The 26,797-nt window shown below is 41.4% G+C and overlaps 1 protein-coding gene across 1 annotated transcript; it reads left to right on the forward strand.

Moving 5' to 3' along the window:
• The first annotated feature begins 5,044 nt into the window (after positions 1-5,044).
• DBX2 (developing brain homeobox 2) lies at positions 5,045-26,786 on the forward strand. Its single transcript, XM_057425433.1, has 4 exons — positions 5,045-5,994; positions 19,093-19,188; positions 23,782-23,969; positions 26,138-26,786. Exons 1-4 carry the CDS (start codon positions 5,136-5,138, stop codon positions 26,456-26,458), a joined length of 1,464 nt encoding a protein of 487 aa, XP_057281416.1. The 5' UTR covers positions 5,045-5,135; the 3' UTR covers positions 26,459-26,786.
• The last annotated feature ends 11 nt before the right edge of the window (positions 26,787-26,797 follow it).

Consider the following 26,797-nt stretch of genomic DNA (forward strand, 5'->3'; position numbering starts at 1 on the left):
GCATCTGTTTCAGTATCAAGATCCTTGTCCTTGGCTATATGGAATAAAATAACAGTAATAGTTTGAGTACCTCATGCTGCCAAAGAGGAACATTGGAAGCATGGAGGCAGACGGCTCACGCCATGTGAGATCTTCACACCCAGAAATGGCAGGTGTGTTTTTGCATTATCTGATTTTAATAGAATTTAAAGAGCATTAAAATGACTAATTTTTCTTCTTAAATCAATTTCAGGCATTTTACCCATGCTGATTGGAGATGCCTTTGGGAAAACTTGTGGGCAGGAACAGCACAACGTGAATTTGCCCCAGGCTAAGTAGGACTTTTTCCCTATTTACATGTTTCTTTTGAATTACAAAGCTTATCAGCTGCTGCTATTACAAGGTCCTGGAAAATACATCTTCTCCTGGGTTACCTATGCTCCTAGTTTCCAACCCAGCCTATACAGTAAAATAAAGGAGCCACCCCATTATCCTTTGGATACCTTGGGTAATTTTATGGAATCATAGAACTGTTTAGGTTGGAAAAGACCTTTAAAATGGAGTCCAGCCATTAACCAAAACTAGCAAGTCCACAACTGAACCATGTCCCTAAGCGCCACATCTACATGTGTTTTAAGTACCTCCAGGGATGGTGGATGGGATGGCAGCCTGTTCCCATGCTTGACAACCCTTTTCAAGAAGAGTATTTTCCTAATATCCAATCTAAACTTCCCCTGGTGCAACTTGAGGCTGTTTCCTCAAGTCCTATTGCTTGTTACTTGGGAAAAGAGGCTGACAGCTACCTTGATACAACCTTCTGTCAGGTAGCTGTAGAGTGATAAGGTCCCCGTGCCTCCTTTTCTCCAGACTGAACAACCCCAGTTCTCTCAGCCACTCCTCATAAGACTTGTGCTCCAGACCATTCACCAACTTCATTGCCTTTCTTTGGACACGCTCCAGCACTTCAATATCTTCCTTGTCTTAGACCATCTATCCAGCCTGTCCAGACCCCTCTGTAGATCCTTCCTACCCTGAAACAGATCAACACTCCCACCCAACTTTATCTCATCTGCAAACTGACTGAAAGTGCACTTGATCCCCTCATCCAGATCATTGATAAAGATATTAAACAGAGCTGGTGCCAACACTGAATACTGGAGGACACCCCTTGTGACCCATCGCCAACTGGATTTAACTTCATTCACCACCACGCTTTGGATCCGGCCATCCAGCCACTTTTTTACCTAGCAGAGTACAGCTGTTCAAGCCATGAGCAGCCAGTTTCTCCAGAAGAATGCTGTGGGAAATGGTGTCAAAGTCTTTACTGAAATCTAGGTAGACAACATCCACAGCCTTTCCCTCATCCAGTATGTGGGTCACCTTGTCACAGAAGGAGATAATGTTAGTCAAGCAGGACCTGCCATTCATAAACCCATGCTGACTGGGCCTGATCACCTGGGTGTCTTGTACCTGCTGGGTGATAGCACTCAAGATGATCTGCCCCATAACCTCCCATAGCACTGAGGTAAGGCTTACAGGCCTGTAGGTCCACGGATCCTCCTTTCAGCCCTTCTTGCAGAAGGGAGCCATATTTGCAACTTCCTGTCAACTGAACCTCCCTGGTTAGCCAGGATGGCTGACAAATGATGGAAAGTGGCTTGGTGAGCCACCAGCTCCCTCAGTACCCATTGGTGAATCCCACCCAGCCCCACAAACTCATGTGTGTCTTAATGGTGTAGCAGGTCACTGACCATTTCCCCTTGAATTATGGGGGCTTCATTCAGCTTCCAGTCCCTGTCTTCTACCTCAGGGGACTGAGTACCTCGGGAACAAATGTTTTTACTATTACAGACTGAGGAAAAGAAGGCATTAAGTATCTCAGCCTTTTCCTCAGCCTTTGATACTCTTTCCCCCACATCCAATGAAGGATGAAGATTCTCCTTAGCCCTCCTTTTGATGCTAACATATTTATAGAAACATGTTTTAGCATCTTTTATGGCAGTAGCCAGATTTAGTTGGCCTTTGGCACTTTTAATTCTCTTGCTGCATAACTTCACGGCATCCCTATAGTCACCTGATCAGTCTGCATCTCCTTCCAAAAGTCATAAACTCCTTTTTGTCCTGAGTTCCAGCCAAAGCTCTCTGTTCAGCCAGGCCAGTCTTCATCCCTGCCAGCCCACCTCTCAGCACATGGGGATGGGCTGCTCCTGTGCCTTGAAGATTTCCTTCTTGCAGAATGTCCAGCCTTCCTGGACTCCTGTGCCCTTCAGGCCTTCTCCCAGGGGGCTCTATCAGCCAGGCTCCTTCTCTAGTTGGCTCCCTCACCAGTTGTGCCACACACACTCCAGCAACCTTCTAGACCATTTTTCCTCTTCTATATTGTATTTCCAGCACATACCTGGTAAACCAAATTCCTCTGTAAGCGATGGGGATTTACTGGAGTGCAGACGTACACCTTAGCTGCTTAAAACTTAAGCCAGCTATCCTAGCCAAGGAGGTTCTCCCTATCAGAACGGGCTAACAGAAAAAATATATGTATGTAAATCTGGCAAATAATGTAGGTGCTGACTGAATCTGGCAGAGTACAAAACAAAGAAAGGAATAAAGAATTGTTTTTGTTATTTGGATTTTGTGGTTGACTGCTGCAGCACGTATTTAGCAGCTTTAAAAGAAAGTAAATAAAACATCAACAACTGAGAAACTACTGGAAAGAAAGTTAAGAGGAACTTCTGACAGATAATATGATGCTTCCTGTAAAGCAATGGGAAGAAAGTGTGAACTAACAACGGGATTCAGCTTAATGTGAATTGCTACAGGGAAGGAGCTGCAAGGGAGAGATCCCGCAGCTCAGGGATGGAAATGCCATCTAAGAAAGGGCAGAGCTAATGCAGAGGAGGGATCACTATGGAGACTTTGATTTATTTGCACAGATTTTGTGCTTGGTATGTTAAATAAATAGTCTGCCTTGGCAGTACAACTGTACCCAGGACTCCCAGTGGGAAGGCACAACAGAGTGCAGAGCATTCTGCAACCTGAGAAGCGGATCTTGGTGTTTTCCAATCTCCCAGCGCAAGCCAAGGTAACAAGTACAGGCAAACTTTCTTCTCCTTTAGTCTGGTTAAGGTAAATACATAAATTGGCAAAATCCAAATACAGAGTAAGTACCTTCCAGGTTTCCAGAACCAAATGAAATGAGAGCTATTCACCATGTGAATACCATGTTCACTTATTGTACGTGTTCAGGTCTTGGTTCTTGGTTCAGGATCTGTTTGCCACACATCTCCAGGCTTCATTCACTGGAAATTATCTTGGCTTATGAATGCCACTTGTTTTTATACTCAGATCAGTTCAGAGTCCAGATCTGAATAAGGAACCTACACTTTCCTCTACTGTGCTCTCCGGCTTTTGGCAGGTAACATCTCTTGGGCCTGACTGTACCTGATTATCACATGCTCAAAGGATAAATGGAATATGCTAACTGCTTCTCAGCAGGGCTACGGACATGTGTCCCAGAGACTAGGTGCTCAGATGTCGCCCTGGTTTAATGAAGTAATCCAGCTATTCTACTCTACTACCTTCACTTAAGCTCACACAACCATTTTAGGTCTCTTGAAAAATACTATTTTCTGTCTTATTTAAAACCTGGATGAGTTCCCTGGTCTGGTTCACAGCACTTTATTGGTACATCTATGAGAGCAAAGCCAGAGCACGAGTGAGAAGAGACTGATAAATAAAAAAGGAAAAGCAGCAGCAAACTGCTTAAGTACATGTTGCAATGAATAGGTTGAGCCCTGGAACTACAGATGAAACCTCGCATGAACTGTTCACCCATCCTGTAGCAACCAGTCACTCCCTCCCATGAAGCAGAGCAAACTGTCAAATGCTGCATGTGTTGGGCTTGTATTTCTCAAAAATATGCAACTTGCTAATCATACTTTACTGAACTACAAAGCTGAGATTAACATAATAGTAGCCACTTAGGCATAAGAAATGGCTTAGGAGAAAATGAAACCCTCCTGGGAAGACTCTCTTCTTTCCCTTAGAAACATGATAAATACGTATTTCTGCATCTTAATATTATAATGATGTGTATTACCTTCAGATGTACTCTGGGACTCACACCAGTCTCCATTCTGTCCTTTCCTATGACAAGAGGCAACTCCAGTCTCCAAATGCTCACAGATAAAATACTTCCACTAATATCCTGAGTTTACAAAGATGCAGGCCTTTAGATCTGTAAATGCAAGTACTTGAGATACGGAAATATAAGATGAGAATAGTAACAGAATGGAGTGTATCAGAGAAAAACTATTAGATACACTTGCCTTGGTCTTACTCTTACTCTTCCTTGTATTTACAGGCGCTGCTGAAGACAGAATGTCAGACTACATGGGCTCCTGGCATACAGCATCCTTAGCAACTCTTAGGTTCTCGTTCACGAGAGGTAATAACATCTTGGTGCCAATGGAGTAAGTGCCCAAACTCTGACATGGTCAACCTGCCCAAGGACATGAAGCAAAGCTTGAGACATCCGAGAACTTAACTCACATCCCCCAAGGTATTATTTGGTACTGCATCAGTTAAACAATCCTTCCATTTTTCCTGTCTGAAGACACGGATGATTCCACTTCAGCTGGTTTTAGTGATGAACTACCCTGATGTCCAAGGGGCTATACAAAAGTAAGGGACACAGCTACTCCAGAGGATTTTGCAGGGAATATTCCCGCTATTAGACTGCTGAACAGCTATTTTGACAGAAAAGGATTTATCTGCAAAACAGGGAGATGGTTTCAGGTCTTTGGGAATGGCATCCAATCTTAACTTTCTGCATGTGTGTTTGAACATAAAATGAGGCATCTTTGCCACATTACATGGTGTCTAAGAAAATAAATAAGAATACACACAAGCAAGTATAAACAGAGCCGCCCCTACCAAAGGATGTTTATGCTCACAGAAAGCATTGTCCCACAACTCGAGGAAAACATGATTAACAGCTCAGCACTGATCTTAATCAGATTTATTAAGACAAACGTTGAAAATCCAGAGTGTGTGTGGGTAACTAAAGAGGAAAAAAAAAAAAAAGGCCAGATAAAAATGCCCAGAGGGAGTGAGCTAATGACTATCTTCCCATTACCTCATGGGATCATTAGGTCGACATGATCTCGCCGCGGCCAGCACTGAAGCCACCTCCCCGCTGGGACGGAGGCCAGAGGCCCTTTCCCCTCCTCTACACACAGGTGCAGCCCTGCAGCGGGAGGCGCGGGCCCGCGGCCATGTCGGGAGGCAGGGGGCACCTCCTGAGGGGGGCCCCCGACATGGCGGCGGGCGGCAAAGCGGGACAGCCACCCCGCGCCAGGCCCGCTCAGCTCCCCGCCCTACCCCCCTTCCCCCGGGGGGCTGCCCGGCAAGGCGGCATTGTTGGCCGCGTCCATCACTCCCCGTCCCCGGCTGACATAATGAATGAGCTTGGACACACCTTCCAGCCCGGCGAAGAGGCGCGCCGAGTCTCCACGGACAGCCCCACCGAACTCTCCGCTCCGCTCCCCTCAGCCCTCGGGGAGGCGGCCCGCAAGCCCGCCCGGCCCCATAGCCCGGCGCCCCGTCCCAGCCCAGTGAGGGGCCGCGGCGGCTGGGCTGGGCTGGGCCGGGCAGGGCGACGGGGGGTAAGAGCCCTCGCTATGCTGCCCAGCGCCCTGTACTGGGACCTGGTGGGCTCCTCGGCTCTTCTCAACCTGCCGGCAGCGCCGGGCTTCGGCAACCTGGGCAAAAGTTTCCTCATCGAGAACTTGCTGCGGGCCGGGGCGCCTCCGAGCCCTGCCCAGCTCCGTCCCCTCCCCGCCAGCCCCGTCCCCCTCAAGCTGTGCCCCGCGGCGGAACAAATCAGCCCCTCAGGGGGTCCGTACCCGACAAGATGGGCTTTTCAAGTGCTTAACCCCTCCGTGGCGGAAGGCGGCCGTCTGCCAGCGAGGGCTCCGGCGGCGGAGAGAGGCGGCGTCTTCCCGCCGGCAGCCACAGGTGAGCGCAGGCCCCTTCCCGCGTCCCAGCGCCGGGAAGACGGGACAGAAGGGGCTTAGCGAGGGAGCGGCGAAGGCCGTGTCCCGCCGGGTGCCGTTGCTGTCGGGGCGCACTGGCCACGGTGGGCCTTGCCCTGCCGCTGTCGGCGGGCCCCGACGAGGCGGTCATGAGGGCGGCTGTGAACCGCACGGTCCGGCGCACCTGTGGGTGCAGCGAGTGCGGCCAAGACTTGTGCTGGTAGTGAGAACGGAGTGCTTTTAAGTGCCCCGAACCGCACCTCTTCCAGGTCTAGTAGATCTTCATAGCCTGGACGGACGGTAAAAGAGCTTCGTCGCTAACGGGCGCCTCGGGAACGTCTGAAGTGCCTAGTTTCGTGAGAAAGAGCGGTCCCTCTCGGTAGCGATAACTCCGGTGTCCCATCCCTGGCCGTGAGTGAGGCACCGGGTTTTTCCCACCAAAAGAGAATGAATTCAAGCTTTAAAGCTGTGTAAAAGGTCTGTAATTGTCTGTAATTAGCCATTCGGTCAGCTGCTGGAGTAAAAGCCAGGGTTTTTCGGGGTGGTGGGAGATGTCCCCCTTCTGGGGACCAGTTTGACCAGTTCTACCGCCACCCGGACTGCCCACGGCGTTGCTGTCGCGGAGGGTCTACTTTCTATCATTGAACTGAAAAATAGTTTCACAAAGCACGTTTCGGTTATTAAATGTGCCGGGTTTCATATATTTTTGTCTGGCCATGAACAACGTTTTAAAGCATTTTTAGGAATGTGCACTTCTGTCAGTCATGAACCGATGGAAGCTGAATTCGAAGTTAATTCACAAAATTCGGTATTAGCCTCACCATCTATATTTTTCCCTTCCGTTGTAATGTATCAATTTATGTCAGTTTTGTGTGGTGTTTTCAGCGTTTTTATTTATGATAATTCTGTTTTAAATGTATTTACAATGAAAATCAGTCAAGCAGAATCGTATTTACTGAAGTAGGGCTCTAAGGTGTGAAAGCAAAAGGCCAGAATTAATAACAGAATTAAAAGAGCCAGAATTAATAACGCTTGTTTTCTTTTCAAGCATAGTTTTACTTAAGTTAAATCCTACAAACTGTTCTGCAAAATCCAAACCGATTTTTGATCCATTAGCGTGATATATTTTAAAGGTAGGCAGGAGAGTCAGATAAGTGTACATTAACATTTTGGAATATTCCCGACCTCAGCTGCAGTGTTATCTTGAGCACATCAGTTATTTAAACATGTTTATTTTAACCAGCTATAGAACAGGCCAGGAAACAGGACAAGTGCCATCTTCCTGGAATTAGGTGCGTATTTCCCCCCCCTCCTTAAAAAAAAACCAAAACCCACTCTCAAGAAAATGCTACAATTTCTGTGTACAGAGTCCATGTTAAAGGGGAGACAGCAGATCCCTCAGCACTTACTGCTATAGGTAAACTTTTTGTAAGTATTACAGAAGTTCCTGACTACCAAGTTTTTCAAATCCTTGCTTTCAGGGTTAGCTCTCTCTTTGATTGGCCTAGAGCAGTACTTGTGAAGTCAGCAAAGTGTGGTAGGACTGCCTAGTGATTTGGAGTCCGATCCAGTGTTTCTTTTGATCCCACATATCCTAGAGATTTCAGAGGAAGCTTTGAGCAAAAGCAGCAGGCTGTTCTGTTTGAGCAGTGAGAAATACTAGGTTTCCTTATGCATTATGCACTCAGAAAAAAACCCTCTCCTGTGACTGCAGATGTACAACAAAAACTCATATATTCTAACAGGGGCCTGTTGATTCTGATCTGATTTACGTGTCTTGAAGTGATGAGGGCTCTTAGGTGTCTGAACTTTGGTGAATGTAAATTAGATTGGAACCGTCCTGCTGAGGCAGATCTCGTTGTTTCTGAGGAGTCTCTTCTCTCTAGTGTAAGCGTACACTGGGGGAACTGTTCAGACTGGACACTTGCTTTGTAAGTAGGGCTTGGGTGGTCAGGCTGTGTGTTACGTTTCTTGTTTATGGATAGGGCAAAACAGTTTTGCCAGAATAAGAATTTTAGCCTTCATGGACTGATGAAGGTATTTTAACTAAAGAATTTGTACTAGGTAGCGGGCTTTAATTCACTGATTTTTGTCTTTGTTTTTTGAGGAATAAACTCTTTCCTATTTACACTCCCCAAATTACATGGCATTTTAGAAAATCTTGGTCGAAGTATTTGTGAAGACTATGGAACATGATATAGCGAATTTTTTTTTAATCTTTCTGAACAAGCAAGTGCTTTATAGATCATGCAGGGACTAAAAGTACAAACTAGCTTGGCATAATGCGGCAGTTAAAAAAATACATATATATACAGAGGGAGAGAGAAAAGAGAATTGAAAAAATACCAGACTTTTTGGAATCAGTAACCTGTATTGCTCATGTAGTCCCTAATTCTGGTGAGGTCACCAAAAGTGCTCAGAAAGTAAGGAATGTAAAATCACACCAGGGACTCAACTGAATAAAGCTGAACGTTTTTACAGTTCCAAAACCAACATGTATCCACAGCACCTACCAAGGAAAGACATTTTAGGGTAACTTCTAACACTCTGTGAAAGTGCTAAAGAACGAAAATCCTGTGTTCTTTCTGTAAACTGGAAGACTTTTATCCATGGCAGCACAGGAGACCATTGGGATGGCACTCTTATCTGGTTCATCTGGTCATGGTAGCTTTTCCATTTGTAACTCCTCAGCAGCTTTTTTACCAGCAAGTTTCCATTCCTGTAATTTACAAGATTTAAAGGATTTAATCTGACTGTTTCAAGTGTTTTATCTGCCTGTGTATTTTGAGTTCTCATCCAAAATAATCCTAAATGAAAAACTTAACAAGTACTCAGTGTCACATCCTAGATACATCATCTAGTGAGTGGGCTTGAAATAAATATTTTTATGTTGTCTGTAAAATATTAAAATAATAATTTTTGATCATTACACTGATTTTTAAAAATAAAATGTAATGAAATCATAGAATCATAGAATGGTTTAGGTTGGAAATGACCTTAAGATCATCTAGTTCCGACCCCCCAGCCATGGACAGGTTCATAGGTTTTTCAAATGAATTTTGATTTAAGAGTACAACCACATGATCAAGTAACATGTTACATAAAACCCTAAGAAGGAGAAGCAGAAGGAGCATTATTGCTATGGAATAAACTCACTTGCCTTTTGTGATGCTGTGCCAGTTTATACCAGCTTGTGATTCCCATAGGCTTTCTTCCACCTTGCTACCTTGCTCTGAAGCCCTAGAACTGATGATGGAACACTGAACCAGGCCCACCACCTTTAGCAGGTGCGGTAAGAGCTGGGTTTCTGCCTAGCTGAACTGAATTTCTGCTACCCCGTGCACTATGAGCCTCATTCTTTGAGTACCTTTTGTCTTGATAAAATAAATGCATAATGTTGTCTTCTACTTTGTGAGAAATTTGTGTACAGTGTGTATTCATAGTCCTGACTAGGCAGGGCGGTGCAGAATCTAGTTCTGCTTTTGAAACACTGGATGCCCAGCCTGTGCATGGATAAAAACTTTTAAAGATGCATTGTTGTAAAGCAGCATTTCCCAGTGAAACATCTTACAGCTATGCAGCTTAAACTTGCACTGCCTCTTAAAGGATGAGGGAAGCTCTAGGTATAAGTTCTGAGCAAACTAAAGAATTCTTAAGCATGGAGGAGGTCCTCAATTTCTGTTTGCTAATCTCGGATTTGGTTCCTCTCCTTTGTACTCCAGTACTGTTATTATCTTCTGGATAAGTTAGAAGACTTGACAGTTTTTCTGTGTTTTCTGACATAGGAAGATTATCTGGAGGATGCTGAGATCCAGTCTGTTGTAGCACAGGTACTTTAAAGAGGTCCACTCCATGTCTTTCCTCCTGACTTGGTTTCCAGAAGTATTGGCTGACCCCAGGTCAGAGTGACGTTGAGAAATGGAAAGTCACTCTGCTACCTGAAATAATCTTCTGAAAATCTCTGCTTTTCTCAGGTAATTTGCCCTGGGGGAGCATGACAGAGAGTGCTTTACAGCCTGAGTATGGTCATATGTGGTATGACCGTGAATAAATAGATCTAAGGAAAAATTCTTTACTGTGAGGGTGGTGAGGCACTGGAACAGGTTTCTTAAAGAAGTGGTAAATTCTCCATCCCCGGCAGTTTTCCAGGCTAGGTTGGATGGACAGAGCCTTGGGTGACATGAGGCATCTCTGTCCATGCCAGGGGCGTTGGAGCTAGATGATTTTAAGGTGCTTTCCAACCCTAACCATTCTGTGATTCTGCGATTCTGTATGGCAAGAACCTGACTTTTTGCTTTAATCTTGGCATTTTGCTAGATTAACAGAGACATGAAACTAAAAAGTGCAATGAAATAAATAAACATAACAATAAAATAATTCCATTGAAAAAGTTAATGAAAAATTGAGCTTATGGGAGTTTTGCCTAAAGCATCAGAATGAAATAAGAGCACAATAAAGTACAATACAGATCACACTAAAGAAAGTCATTAGAACAAGTATATCGTAAACATGAATTGAACTTTCAAACATCCATTCTATGATATAGATATATCTTTTCTTTCTGTAACATTTAAGTACTTTACATTTTAGTGCATTTATCATTGCAGTGTGCTAGTGAAATAGGAGAGATTTCTACTGTGTAGAGGAGGCGCTGGAGCAAAAAGAAATGAGGTGACTTGCATAAGGTAATCCAGAAAGCTGGTAGCACTGCAGGGAAATAAAAGCAAGCCTTCTTCTGCAGGCTAACTCTTTGGACCAGTGTCAGCCTTTTTTCCCCTCAGGTGAGGACAGCAATTCTATCCTGTAACACTCTTATTTGAATCAATATACCTTATTGCTCATTTTTAGTAAAATCTCCTGTGTTTCTTCATAACAGCTGGGAGATACTTGAATTACTGGAATTACTGAAATTAAGTGATTTTTTTTTCCCCTTCCTTTTTTGACCCACTCTTGGTGAATAAGTTCTTACTAATTATTGATTTCAGATCAGCTGGTAGCCACAGTGTGTCCTTGAGTGGCATAACACTAACTTCCCTTAAAATAATAGCCAGAGTGTTTCATCTCAGCTCCCTCTAGGCTTGTACCAGCCTCTGGAAAATGCTGCTCTCACTCAGGCAACAAAGTGAGTAAGAGTTCTCAGGATTTTCCTGTTTTGTTGGAGTTCTCTGGCAATAGAAAGTTTCTTTAGGGTGGGGGGATACATTTGACATATTTTCTTATGCGTGACTGCCAAGGATCGCTGAGACACCTTCATTGCTTCAAGAGTTTGTCTTTGGAGGCAGGGAAGTTTCTGTAAGTATCAGAAATCACAGACTATGCAGCACCTTTTCCTGCTTGCAGTTAACTTTGTGAGCCATTTAATAGAATCAGTTTGGGGTGCCCAGAATATCTTAAGAGTGGCTACAAAATGGCTTTTAAAGGACAAGTCTTTGTCCTTATTGTAAGGTTGCCAGAGCTAGACTAGTGCCAGCTACTCTCCGACACAGCCACCAGTCTAGCAGTCTGGGCTTAGTAGGGGATATAAGCATTGGCTGGACTCCTCTGGCGACTCCTGCTGTGCCATCGCTAAGAAAGGAAGAGGATCCCAAGTTTGGTCCTTAGTGAAATTCAAGCACTGCCAGAAGATCTCAGAGCTGCACTAGTAGTGTGGTTTATAGAAAAGCACTTCATTGAGGGGAAGCCATGGAATAAATCATACCTAAAGCTAGCAAATTAACTTCTGTATTGCAGAATGAGCTGGTCTTCTGACATCTTGTAGTATATCTTTATGTTTTTAGAAAACAGATAAATGTGGTAAAGATTAATCTCATCAGCAAGTTCTCCAGTGCAGATTTCAAGTTTCACAGTACTGTGATATTTTGCATTGACAAATTCCCCTGAGTTTTGGAAGGCAAGGTCTTTGCCTCCATTGCCCTCTGAAGGTGTTTATTCAATCTTGTATAGCGTAGCTCTGTAAAATAACTCTTACTCTCATTTTTCTAAATGGTACTTTTGTGATCAGTCATGACCCATAGCAGAATTGGGAAGGTAATTTTTTCAAAATGAAAACAAGTGCAGGTATGTAAAGCAGTAGGAGGCTGTTTCAAATGTCAGATATGTAGACGCTGATCTTTATAAAGTTAGGAACCTAAATACTTTCAGTAACCTGGGCTGTTTTTCTTTGAGGTGAGTTGTCTTGTTGGAGAAGTTGCCTTTGCTTTGTGCTGAAAAGCTTATGAAAATTTCCCTCGAGGGCTGCCCTTTTCCTGAAGTTACAACACATAATTCTGTTGAGGTATTTTGTATGTTGAGGATTTTGCCTTCTCCTCTTGGACAATTTGGTGTTGTTCATCAAAGTCCCTTCCCCTGGAATCTTGTGACCATGTGAATGTTTCGAATTTCAACTTGAGAAAATATTTCCTTACACAAATGTAAAAAGACTAAAAACCTCGCACGTTAAAAAAGAAAGGGAAAAAGATTCACTGTTTGTTATTTTTTCATTCTAACAATATTTAGCTGATCTTGAGACTTTTATTTGTTTGAATCTGGAAATACTGTGACAAATAAAGACTGGTCCAGGTAGAAAATTTTAGCTAATCATTGCATGCCACTGGAATAAGTGGGGCATTATGGCCTATTGTAAGATTTTGAAATAGAGCTGAAACAATGAGAACCCAGTGAATTGTCCTCTTGCAGCATATGACCCTGATTTTGCCTTGTTTGAGGGAATTATTTCTAAACAAATCGTAATGTGTTGAAAATCAAAGAAGGATAATTTTAGTGCATTTATGGTTGAGATTTATAATTTTTTTTAGAAAGTCTTTATGGTTGCACAGATGATTGTATTCTTTTGATGTTACCTGTGATGGATAAGAAGAATGTTATAGTCATTCAGCTCTTTAATAAAAAATAGGTGTCTGGTCTAATCTAGTTGTCTGAATACCTTGTCTAATCCATAGTTACTACAGAGAGACACCTCCAGAAGATGAAACAACTTCTCTTAGACATCTGTTTTAAGGTGATGAATCATTATGTAGAGCTACTTATCTCTCCTCATTGGCTCTACAGGAGGCCCAGACAAGTAGCTTAGACAATGCATTGAACATTTAGATAGAAAAGTGAAAGTGACAGAGTTCTTTTGACAAGAACTGGTAAGCAGAAAATGCTGGGGCACGTTAGTGCATGGGCATCTTGAAGGAGAAGGACAAAGCTGGTAAACCACAGCTTTCCAGATCCCCAGCTTTCTCCTCAATAGCAAGGCATGGAGAGGGTAGAAGCCACCTGTACAGCTGATCCCAGGAGACTGATGGAGCCTTTCGGAGGTGGTGTGAGGTTTGGCTATTCCTTTGGGTTGTCACAGAGGTGAAATCTGACCATACATTGTCACTACCCTGAAGCACCTGTGTTTTCTCAGGCAGAGAAAAACATGTACAGCAAACTATGCCATAATAATAAGGCATGTGAATAATGCCTATGAAAATTGACAGTGATTCACATGATCTCAGCTAATCTGCAGCGTGACTGTCATCCAATACATTGCTACAGATACAAGAAAACAATGATTATACTGTTAGCCCTTTTCAAGCCCGTTTTGATGTGATTACTCAGCTAATTCTTGAAAACCCCACTGAGACCCAACATAAAAATGTAAGCCCACTTCTCACATCCACCTTTTGTGTAGGATTTAAAAATCAGAATCGTAGGTATTTTGAACTTCAAAACCTTTCTATAAAATAGAAATATTTGCCAATGTTTTAAAACTAATCTGCATGTGCCACTCTGATTTGCCCTTTTGGCTGGACTTTATGTGAGTGTTCACGAGGTTGTGTGTTGTGGTTTAGCTCCAGTTGGCAATTAAGCCCCACCCAGTGAGGGGAGCAAGAGAATCAGAAAATTAGAAGTGAGAAAACTCATGGGTTGAGATAAAGACAGTTTAGAAGGTAAAGCAAAAGATGCTCACAAAACTGGTGGGGTGGGTTGAGGAATAGAAAAGGCCTTGAGGATGTGTAAGTACCACTCAGCAATAACTAAAGCATCCCTGTGTTATCAACAGTCTTAGCCACAAATCCAAACTATAGCCCCGTCCTAGCTACTATGAAGAAAATCAACTCTACCCCAGCCAAAACTAGCACATCATGTTTTACAGCAATGAGTGGGAAGGAAATAGATGGCTTTATGGGGTGGTGTACCACAGACTCTTGCACTAAGTTTTGCCAGGTCCATGTGATTGTGACAGCCTTTGGTGGGATATGGCAGCAGCTGGTGCTTCCTCCTCATGGCCTGGGGCTCCACTTCAGCTGGCTGGAATGCTTTCAGAGTGCACAACTGCTGCTGGACCATTGCACTCTAAACACAGCAACTGCTGGGGACAGAGCCGTATTTCATTGTGAGGTGCAGGGCTTGTGGTTCAAGAGCAGAAATGGTGCCATGTGGCTCAATTGGACCACTGAATGTGGCAGAGCTGCTGCTAGACTCTATGCAGGCAGCTCCTCATGACATGAAACTTTCCTGTGTCTTGCAAAAGTCTTATTTAATCATTGCCAAGAATGGATGTAGGTAGGCAGTTGCAGTTTACTTGTGCCCATGAAGTAGGCATAAACCATCTAGTGTTATCAGATAAGATGGGATCATTTTACTGATAATATTTTTAACTTGCCTGCCAGGGCTGGAGCCTGGGCATCGCTGTGGAAAGAGGTTCACGTGGGCTTAGCAATACTTAGAGAATGAAAGTGTTCATGCAGCTTGAGGTCTGTCTATTCCTATTCCTGTTAGCTGGCTCAGGGCATCTTTCTGAATCATTTTTTGGGGGTGTTTCAGCCCTCTTCACAGCTTATACCACATCTTTGTCAGCTAGCTTGAAAAACCCCAACAAACTAACAGCATGTGCAGTGAAGGAACCCCATGTGGGTAATACCAGAAGTTTGCCATCAGTTCACTTTTCCTCAGTAGTCCTTTTTCCATCACCCGTTCCATCTTTCCTGCTGGATAATGGCCTACATTATTTCTTGAGTCATTTCACAACATTAAGATTAGGGAAAGCAAACAAGAGTTTACTAAGAAGCCATTTCAAAATTACATGTCTGTGTGAATTGAATTGTACTCAGAAACCTTACTCTCAAGATAGTAGATAGTTGGAAGGAAAACTTCAACTGGTCCCGCTGTCAGCGTGACTTTTTAGTATGGGGGGGCTTTCAAATTTAGAATATCTTCAGAGCTAGCAGTGTATTTGAAAATATCAGCAATCTCTTTGTTTTAGCACCAGATGAGCTTGAGGTCCATCTGCATGTTTAGTACCATCTTGTTGTCTGTTTGTAAAATGCTTTGTATTCACAAAGCTGAATGTAAATGACCATTATTACTAAAATGTTGCATGCAGCAACAGTGTCAGAATGATTTATCTATCTTCAGTGAAGAAATTAAAATAAATTATTTAATTTTAGCTATTTCATCTTTTATATTTATGACCAAATAAATTTTCCTTTAAAGCATGTAGTACAATTTTTGGAGTGCCAAAAGGCACTTGTACCCTACTCTGATATTTCATTTTAATGCATCTGTGAAGCTAAAACTGTATGGTCTGACTCTTGGGAAATGCATAGTTCTGCACAATCTCATTTTTATGAAATTGGAATGCAAAGCAGAAAAAAGAATTAAATATCCTAAATACAAATTATTAGGATTTGGCCCTGGTAAATGTGTACTCCACATGGCTGGAAGCAACAGCTACCTTTTGGTTCATGTATCCATCGTTCTGGCCAATAAATACAGAACTAATATTCTGATATTTCAGCAGCTTTCAATGATTCTGTGATTCTGTGTGACCAGTAAACAAAGCTTGCTTAAGATCACTTGACCATCAAATATTGGTAGAGTGGCCATGATATATGTGAACAGAAAATAAAAGCATATGCAATTCTTTCTCTATATCATCCTCAGCACTGAAGGTATTGTAATTCCTACAGATGCGTCACAGTATAATTCTGAAATGCATACGTTAAAGGTATCATTTTTCTGTGAGCAATTTTCATTCTGTTGATGCAGTTTCACACAGAGAGTGGAAGCCATTCAATGGAAGGAATATTCTCTGTTTTTTCTGTCAAAGATTAAAAATATGCAGAGATTAAAAATGTATGTGCTAGGTTGAAGCATTAACATTTTTTGCTACATAGAGCTCCCATGGAGCATCCGTATATTATCTTGAGCATCCCTGTTATTATGGCAGGTTATTTTGCTGATGTCACTGTGTAACTACTACTTATTGGTCTGAGTGCAGAAGCTTCAGTAGATGTGACCTGGGGATGTGTTTTGATAAATTTAACATAGAATTCACTTGTGTATCAGTATAGTTGGAGTACGCTAAAGAAGTTTATAAATTAGACAAAGGTGTTGGCTATAGGCTTAGGGAGACGTAATGCCATTATTTATTCCACAGGACCTAGATTAAATCAATTTTGAGAAATGGTCTCAGGAATGACTTAGTTCAGAGTTAAATGAGGTTTCCAGATACATATATTTCTCAAGCAAATGTTCTGCCTTAAAGGGATATGCAGGCAGAAGAGACAGCAGTTGGTTGAGGGAATTAAGTAAAATTCTCAAGAAAGCCAGAAGCAGGATTTCCATTGACTTGAGCAGAATTAGTGCCAAGATCTCTACTGTTTGCATCATGGTGCCATGCTAGTTTGGCTTGTTTAGAATTTCCTTAAGAAAAATGTCTCATTTTCACTCTGATCCATTTCCTGACCCTTATGCTTGCAGCTGGCTTGTTGAGAGATTTTGTGAATGGAGAAAACCTATGCTTTCTTATTCCTGTATGTATTTGCAGGATTAGGCTATTTATCTGAAGCAATAGTTTGTGCAATTTTGGTTTATCCAGATACCTCCTGGCTGTATCACATATTGTGATAAGCAGGACATTACCAAAAAAGAGCAAGGAACTGGAGAAAGTTAAGAAACCATAAGAAGGAAAATCAGGGAGAGGCCAACATGTCTGACAAATTTCATATGCCATGAATAAGGTGCTGGAGAAATGATTAAATGGAATGAGGCATTATGGTAGCAAAAGAATATTTAGGACGTGTGAAAAAGAAGCAAAGGAATTGAATGTGGCACCTTCTATATACCAAGTTGTATTTTTAGAACTAGAAAAGAAAGCTTTACCTGACTGTAAGGGAAACCTGATAGTGGCATGAAGAATATGGCTGCTAGGGAAAGGAGGGAAGCTGGGAACTGAAGAACCGAAACAGATAAAATGTTAACAGCAGGTAAAAGATACTGTCACAAACAAGTTCTCATACTCAGAAGCATGGCTGAGATTATCTGGTGGGTCTTTACCTTATCAATCTGCTGTGCTTCTTCAGTTAGTCAAACCCTTTCCAGCTTCCACACCCCACCAGTTGCATTGAGGCCGCTGGGATACGTCAGATAGGTAATACTTGGCTGCACCTTCTTGACCGATTTACTTTTCTTAGGACATGGTTCCCACATTTGATGGTCTCATGTGGAAGAGAAGCTTTAGAATACTAATGCCTGATTTCTTTTTGCAAATGATTGGCAAGCGTGCACTTCAAATATAGGCAATTAGCTCCTCTTGGAGGATATTTATATTTGATTACAAATAGCAAAGTGTCAAAGAAAAGCTCTGGCAGTAAAACACTTATCAACTTGTAATTACAGTTGAAGAAGCTGGTATGAATTCAGATAAAAAAATAGAGGTAAATATTTTAAAAATGTTTAATTTGGCTTCTACAGCAATAGTTTATTGCTTTGGAAGATCAGCGGATTTAACAGGCAGAAAACTATGCCTGATAATACTGTTCCCTAATATGTGCTTGGGAATCTAATTTTGAGTGATCTTTTTTCTTTCTAATTCCAATTGAAAAAACTTTTAAAATTAACAATATGGGTTAGATGCACTTACCTGTTTTCTTATCTTTCTCCTGATTATTGATATTTTGGGTTTCTTATCTAAATGTGCAGTTACTTCTTTTTTATGAAGATTATTTTTTAATGGATCAGGTTGTTTCTAGAGGTTTGGACAAACCACATAGTACATGGTCTAGAACTGTTTATTTTCTGCTTAAATCAGACCAGGAAAGTGACATAAACATTTGCATGCTGATCACATTTTACAAGTGCACAGCTCTAGCAAGCATGGTGTATCTGTTTTCAAAAGAAAAAAATATCCCAAGTTTCAGAGTTGACTCATAAAAGCAGAAATTAAAAGGTAATTAAGATTAATGGAGAACCCCATGAGCTTTATAGGAAGAAAAAAAAAAGGATTATTAGATAACGAAGACTTTTCCAGGATTTGGAAGCACTTTTTAGATGTAACAGAGACTTTTGGTTCATTGGTTCAAGAAATTCTATAGAAATTTAACCAATTATTACCTAGTTCTGTAAGTTGATTTTGCCATTTTTTGTTGTATTAAGGAGAGTCTTCTTCAGCAAGTGGCTTATTAAATTCTGAGTTTAAATTCTAAATTTTGATTTCTATAAATTCCAAATTCTTGCGCTTTCCCAGCAAGAATGAGTTTACCGTCAGGATAACAGAATCAGGCCCTGCAGTTTGTGCCTGTAGAGCTCAGCTAGATCATCTTATTGCACTGTATAGAATTTATTCATTAAGGTTTCGTATTTATTGAAGACCTTATTGGTTTGAGTACTAAGAACAACACTGGAGTACAAGCAGAACAGGATTCAGATATCATGCTTGCTAGAATTATTTAAAATTACTTTTTCAGATGCCTTATGCTCATTATTTCAACAATATTATTGAAACAATGCATTCAATCTCAATATTTACCAAAACACCACCGTAATTATAGCACATACAGAAGTAAATTTCAAATCTGCAGTTTCATTCTTATGATAAATGTATTGAGAGTTTTGCATATTATAGTTGTCACACACATAAAACAACCTTACTAAATTAAAGAGCAATTACTTGTTTTATCATTGTTTGCCTTAAAAAAATCACCATCTTGAAAAAATGAAAAAGAACTTGTGGGGCAGGACTTTACACACTGACTTCTTGGAGTACTGTTGTTAGGAATATCACCTAAGCTCAATGGATAATCAATTAGATCTATGCTTTTTTTTGCAGCTCTTTCCAAACACTTCTTTCTCCGAGCCCCGCCATTCTACTCAGCATGCTGTGGTGGGTCCTGTCAGCACCCTGCATCCCCCACTGCTTTTCCAAGTAAGTTTTTATGCTTCATCAGTAATGCTTGAGTTATTCTGTAAACCAAAGCAGCAGGATTTAATGTGTTCTGGAAAACTAATTGGTGATGCAATGGCAGCAGCTAATTCCTTAGTAAAATCACAGCAATCCTATTCAGAGGGTTTCCAAAGATTTATCAAACTTAAGTACACTGAGCAATTGTCAGAGGCTTCTAATGGCATTGAGACACCCAGACAGAGCTAACCTAGGAAAGCTGCTTGTTTTCAGTTTGTCAGAAAAGATTCTTTAAAATCAGTAACTCTTTTAAAAATCTCAGTCAATAAACGTTTGCAAATAAGAAAAGAGCTGAATGGTCTTAAAGTGGATGCTGCATTTTAATGTCTGTTAGGGATAAATTATGAGTCAGGAAGCCCTAGTATTATTTAAATAAAACAGACGTTCTTTTTGTAGCAGTCAAATGCATGCACATGCTTAATTTGGTTTTCTTTTTTAATTCTAATGTAGAAAAATTGAAGAAAGTGAAGAGAATTTTGGCCAGTATAAACTATACTTTCAGGATTAAGACCTGAAAAACACTTCCATTTAATCCAAAACTAAATTAAACCTTGATTGGGAAGTTTGTATGCCATAGTGTAAGAATGGATGCGCATGATTTTACCATTTATGGGCCAGGAATACAAACAGAAGTGTTACCTCATCCTTAAGCACAGAGAGAAAGCACAAATCGCATGTCAAATCCAAGTGAAAATTGGAGCTTATGCATGCTCTAGCATACACTTTTTTATCAGTTGCATTCAAACCCTTCCTGACTACGTGCATGTGTTTTATGAATGTTTCAGAAGGGCAATTGCTAAGTTGAATGATTCTTGACAAGTGAGGCAGCAAATGCTGGCAGTTTAATGAGCTGCAAGTTTCTGAGCACCTCTTTAGGGGGCTGACACTTTCCCACAGAGCGTTTTACATGGCCCCAGCTCTTCCACAATGGCTGACAGCACCATGACCAATCACCACTTTCACTTTACTCATCCACACGCGACCTCACCACAATTTTTCACTGTGCAGATGAACTTTAGGAACCATTTCACATTGAAAAGGCCTGGGCAAGGGTCAGTTGCCCTTTTGTATGGCCATAAAGCAATACTCTATGTGCCAGTCTTTTCTCCTGTCTCACATTCCAAGAGATTTTCTGGACACCATTTAAAGCACTTGACTGAAAAATAAAGCAGTGAATGAAACTGACTTTTATAGACTCATTCTAGCTCATCTTCCCATATAACCCTGTCTACCTGAAAAGGGATTTAGTGGATGAGCTGAGTGTATACAGGGACTTGCTGAATACATAGGCCCATTATCAACTGTGGGGATTGTTTATTAACCAGGACTGATACACTACTATTTTGGAAGTGACCTATTAATTGTCCATTTAACTAGAATGTATTGAATTCAAATGAAAAAATGGAAACCATGACTAAAGCTTTTACTTGCTCCTTCAAGGTGGTCTCTGCCATGAAGGCAAATGAAGATTGTTCCGCAGATTAAGAGGACATTTATCACTATATATTAGGATACAAAGGAAAGACTTAAAAAAAACAAACCCTGAAGCAAAACAAAAATCAAACGAGCAACATAGGAATTAGTTGGTAGCAGATTCACATTGATGTCAGCAGAACACAAAACCTTTTGATGCACGTTCAGAGCAACAGGCTGCAAACTGACTTACTTCATTTTGATATAATTGTTGAAATGTACGAATGACTGCCTATGCCACTGTACTGAAAAATCCTTTAATCCACAAATTGAAATTTAGTTTTTGTGTGAGCAGCTGGAATTCATGTGGGAATATGGAATATTCTTAAAAAAAATTCTCTATGCTGCTTAATTGGGGTGAATATTCATTATCACAAACATGAGTTTTAAATATTTTGGCCCAGTGGCTAGTTGCTAATGCTTGTAAGCATTCTGCTTATCATTAAATTTTGTTTAGTTAATCTTTTAAAATCAGGCACATGCTGTGCATTACTGTGTGTAGTTTCTTCACTGCTAAATTAGTCTAATACAGGTGTTAAGCTGTATCCTACATACTGCCTGTACAGGACTTAATTGGTGCCTCTGGGCTCCAGCAGGAGGTTGTTTGCTGATTGACTGTTAACAACCAGCCAGGCAAGACAAATTTTAAGGGGTCACATAATCTGGCATCCTGTGTCCTTGGCTGACAACTCCATTGTGGAATGGAGGCCAGGAGGCAAGGACCAGCCCTGTTTCACTTCTTCCCTTGCTGGTGTCTCTCATCCCATGAGAGAGAAGGTACCAGCTCTTTTCTGCTGTCAGACTGTACCTTCCAGTAAACTCGAGAATGTCTGACAATTCATCAGGAACTACTCAAAGACTACCTGGAAAAGGTACCTAAATTCACCAAATTCTAATAGGAAGGACAGAAAACATGCTTGAGGAAGAAGGACCAGTGTTCACCCGCAGTCTCATGGGCAGGAGGGGAGCTTGGGGTGGGAGTCATGAGAGGGCTGTTTACTCCTCAGAGAAATATGAAACTGGCTTGCCCTTTGCAGAGACCTCCAGTGTGGCATTTTGACTTCTGGTCTACAGATAGTTTATTCTGGTTTGGATGAAGTCTGACTGTGTCTCACTGTGTAATAAATATCAGGACAGTAATGAGTAGGTTATGATTTTTGTAGCTGGTCTCAGATATAATTTTTAAAATTGAAATACATCTGTATAAAATTTAGACTTATTTACACTGTAACATTTTAAATCATAATAATTACTTCCTGCCACAGGCTATTATGAGGGATGAATATAAAGATGGGTTGTTAAAGTGTAGAAAAATTCAAGAAGGCATGTCTAGCAGAATGCAATGGTCCCCATGTCAGTGGCAGTGTATTTTAGGGAAGGATCATTGCACACTTGCTCAGCTTTTGATATTCTTCCTCTCCTGGTCAAAGCTGGAAGCTGGATACAGGGGAAATGTATGTTAATATCAGACTAGTCACACATGCACCACAAAAGTATTTAGCCAACTTTGCAAGACATACACATCTACACTTCAGTTTCTCATCATTATACATACACAGTTCTACAATATCCTCATTATATATGTGTGTTTAAAAATACACATACCCATGTGTAGGTATGTATACTATACAGAAGTTGAAATGTGGTATAGCCCCAAGGAACAGTTAGTGGAAGCGGCATCTGGATTTAATTAGTATTTTAAGATCCTTATATCTATTGAACGAATGTATTTAATCCACCCCCACCACTACAGCTCACTAGAATGGATAGACTTTTGCACAAAAAAAATGTACAGTCTTTTAGGGAATCAGCTTTATGTCAGGAATTTGCCGTTAGCTTCAATACGAAAAGGATCAGGTCCTTGATAGAACTGGAACAGCAGCACATCTTTGCAGCTGCTGTAACTACAAGCCAGGGTGGCAATCTTGGCCATGTGAGTGGAAAGGTGCACAATAGAACAGCTTAGAGTCTGAACTGCATGTCATACAAACTAAAGCCACCTTTGTAGCTGCCCTCCTACAGAAAGGCCGTAGGTCTATATAGCCATGGCACAGGTTTTGGAGTCAAAGAGCAGTTCTTTCCTGGCCTGCTTGGAACTGCCCTATGCAATCATCACATCCAGTGCTTGGTGACAGGCCCTGTTCAACTGACCTCTGATACTGCTCCCTGGATGAGCATCTGGGGAAGCTGGGTGTGCTGGAGGCATGCCAAGCCTCACCCTGGACTGCTCCCTGTATACCACATCCTTCTAGGGAGAGGAAGCATGGGAAAGCACAATGGCTTTAGCCTTCATTGTGTGTGAGGAAGGCGAGAGATTTATCTGGATTTGGGTTTTCTGTGCTCTTTGTGAGACCAGTGAAGGGCCAATGCAAACACTTCTCCGGTGCAGCTCTGTCCACCCACTTTGAGGCTGTTTCCCAGGCTAGGCTTCCTTCTAGGCATGGATCAAGCGGATGTGATTGGATTAATTGAAAACTGCACACCCCCACCCAGGACTTGCTATGAGATGTCAAAGGATTAGAAACCAAGCTGAAAGGAGTAAGTCCCAAGTGCTCCTCAAATCCTCTAATAAAGTAATTGCTGCAGTTTCCAGAATAAGTAAGTGAATGGCCAGGGAACAGTGCACTCTGAAAGCCTGTTGTTAGCAAACAAAACTAAAGAAAGCCTATTTAGTTTCCTTGAGTCAGTATTACAGACCACTTTTATCTGGTTCTACATTTCACCCAAGGAGAAAATAAACTCATAGGGAAACTCACTCATTGATGACAACAGGCAAGGAAAGTGGAGTTTCTCTCTCACTGTGTTTGAATTTTGCAGTAGCATGGGCCATGTGTTAGTGTTTCTCTATGAACTCATCTGATTTACTTCTTAATATGTCAGGGGGAGACTCTTGACCACTGACAACACCTGTAGATCCAAGTGAGGATTTAGTTCTTAATGAACATGACTGAAGCATTACGACACACTTATAACACCAACAAATCAAAAGCAGGGTAGTAGTGTGCTAGCATTATAATAAGCAGTACTTAATATTTCTCTGATATGTGTTAGATACTACATGAAACTCTCATCCATTTCCACTAGGAGAGGAAAGTGTGCTGCCTCTTCTGACCCAGGAGTCTAATTCCAAATCCCGAAGAGGTATATTAAGAAGAGCTGTCTTTTCTGAAGACCAGAGGAAAGCTTTGGAGAAAATGTTTCAGAAGCAGAAGTATATTAGTAAAACAGACAGGAAGAAACTGGCCATTAACCTGGGTCTAAAGGAGTCTCAGGTAAGAAACGACAGAATATCTGTAACTTTCTATCATTTTGGGGAAAAAAGTCTTAAAAATGGCTTTGAAGGAAGAAAACTGAACTTCTTCACTGAGCAAGGACCTCAGTAAATCAATGGCAGTTTTAACCAAGGAATGTTTGAACAGCTTTCTGGTTTATTTCCCAAAGGTGTATATTCAGAAGTCAGTCACTCCATTTTCACACAGTGGGAGAAACATGACCATTCATTTCCAGCTCACATTTTGCTGTCTGACAGAGCCCCCTCAGGAGTTTTGGGGTAGGGAGCTATGCTCCATCCCACTACTTGATAGGCAGTGATCCAGGCAGAAAACAGCAGAGCATAGAGCTCCTGTGTTCCTCTGAGCACCCTTTGCACTTGCTGATTAACAGCTAGTGACAGTGCAATCAACAGCACTTGCTTTGAAACCGTTCTGCCCCAAAAGACAGGCACCTATCCCTACAGAAAGAAACTTGGCTACACAAGGACAGAAATCCTTGGAGCAAGGAGGAGCGATTCTGAAGGTGCTGCGGTAGATGCAGATCTCTAGTATACAGCTGAAAGAGAGTGACAGTACAATTCTATTTCTTTCATGCATCAGGAGTGAAACTGCTTAAGATACGTACGGCAGAAGCCATCTGGGGGCAGAAAACCCTGGGAATGGCAATGGGAATTCTCATCATCTTTATCTTGGAGATTTTCAGAACTTGACAAGGCCCTCAGCAATTTGATCCAACTTTGCAGTTGGCTTCACTTTGTGCAAGAGGTTAGATCTTGTGGTCTGGAGTGGTTCCTTGCAACCTGAACAACTCCAACTCCATCACAAGCACTGTAAACAGAAGAAGAGTGTGGTACTTCTCAATATCATGAACAGAGTGGTAATCTCTGCAGAATAAACTATTTCAATGAAAATGCATAATTGCACTCACCACTGGGCTGCGTAAAAATATCCCAACATGTAGGCAAATTCCTAATATTACAATTATTCTCCTGAGTTTTATTTCTGTGTTCTTGATATTCAAGAGATCCTGGGGGAGGGAGGTGGAAATGGAATGACACATAGGTAACAGCTACCCCTATAGGAAAATAATTTAATGATAATGACAAACCAAGTGATATCTATGTCTTTATTTTCTTTATTTTTTTTCCCTCATGAAAGGAAGAGCAGTCACTCTGAAGTTTATGTCTTTAATTTTCTGACCAGCTGTGCTGGACTAACAGTGCCTGCCATATAAGGCAATGATACTGCCTTTGAATGCATAGCTCCTTTGTTTTCGTGTGAAGTATCTGAATACTAGAACTAAATGCAAATATTTAAGGGAAAATAGAATACAATCTGAATAAGTTGATTGATTCCCTCCACCACTTCTTCTCTTCATGTAAAGCCAGTTCCTAGATGTATGTTTCCCCAAGTTTTTCTCAGCATTTCATAAACGTCTTCGAGCACTTGTGATCAAGCTTTGCAACTCAAAGGTTTTTGAAAACTGATTTTATCTTTAAAGCAAATGGATTCCAGGCAACTGCTGGAAAACTGTAGTTGGGCAGACAAAATGTTTTTAAATCCTCTCTTTATCATAACACACACTTTGAAGCTGTATTGCCAATATGTTTTTAGCTATGCTAATGAACGGGACATGGTTCTTAGAGAGATTCATATCGCTGGTAACATCACTTTAGTTTAGTTAATGACAATTCTAAGTTACTCTGAGAATCCTTTCCTGTCTAGAAGCATGTTGCTATAGGAAACTGCTTTATCCCTACGCTGGGCTTTTTCCAGTCTAAGCCAAATATTCACCTGTTTGAGGTGGTGAAAGTGAGAGAGAATATTTCGTAGAATCAGAGAATGGTGTGGGTTAGAAGGGACCTTAAAGATCATTTAGTTCCAACCCCCTTGCCATGGGCAGGGACACCTTCCATTAGACCAAAACCCCATCCAAACTGGCCTTGAATGCATCCAGGGGTGGGCATCCACAACTTCTCTGGGCAGTGTGTTCCAGTAAATAGTGACGGGAAAGTCCTCAGATAATATCAATCAGTCAGTTTCATTGGATGTACTGTAACACAAATAAGGAAGAAACATAAAACTAAGGGGATTGAAAGAAAAAAAACAATAGGACAGAGTTGTTTAAAGAAAAGAATGATAATAGACTCTCATTCACTTGCAAACAGGTGAAAATTTGGTTTCAGAATCGAAGGATGAAATGGCGTAACTCCAAAGAAAAAGAAGTGCTTTCAAACAGGTGCCTCCAAGAAGAAGGTCTGCAGGAGAACTACCTCTCACGATCCACCATGAGTTTTGCTTCCCCATGCCCATCTGTGTGGGAAGTGACCCAGGAGCAAGCAAGTCCAAGGTGGAGGGAGACTTCTCCAGGAAATTCTGAAAGACTGATGAGTACACAACCACCTCCAAGAGCAAATTTGTCGCAGAGCCCACTGTATTTGTACCCTGACCAAGACACTGCAAATAAGGCAGTTACATCATCAGCTTAAGGAACAGGGGCAGTTTGTAAATTGAGTGGAGAGCACAGGCTTCAAATGAGCAGTCTTCTAAGACTAACAATATTTGGACGTTGTAACTAGTTAATGCTCATAAATTTGCTAAAGTCTAACACCATTAAAATGACAAATAACTAATGATTTAAGACATATTCTTCAATACTCAGTCTTTTTGTGTGTCTTTTCCAGTTTTGTACTGACCTTAAAAGTGAAATAGGAACTGATGGTAAGTAAAATGAAGTGAAGAGCATGAAGCTGAAGTTGTGCTCCGATTTATACATCTGCACTGTATGATATTCATTAAAAACACAGTGATAGAGAATCACTTTTCTC

Source organism: Pezoporus wallicus, unplaced genomic scaffold (genome assembly GCF_028554395.1).
Source record: "Pezoporus wallicus isolate ANWC-B61680 ecotype Strahan unplaced genomic scaffold, APGP_CSIRO_Pwel_v1 contig_4722, whole genome shotgun sequence".
Lineage (NCBI taxonomy): Eukaryota > Metazoa > Chordata > Aves > Psittaciformes > Psittacidae > Pezoporus > Pezoporus wallicus.

Coding starts and splice junctions, on each gene's coding strand:
- DBX2 (XM_057425433.1), top strand. CDS start 5,136: ATGATCTCGCCGCGGCCAGCACTGAAGCCACCTCCCCGCTGGGACGGA. Junction 5,995..19,092: donor CTTCCCGCCGGCAGCCACAG/GTGAGCGCAGGC, acceptor TTTTTTTTGCAG/CTCTTTCCAAACACTTCTTT. Junction 19,189..23,781: donor ATCCCCCACTGCTTTTCCAA/GTAAGTTTTTAT, acceptor CATTTCCACTAG/GAGAGGAAAGTGTGCTGCCT.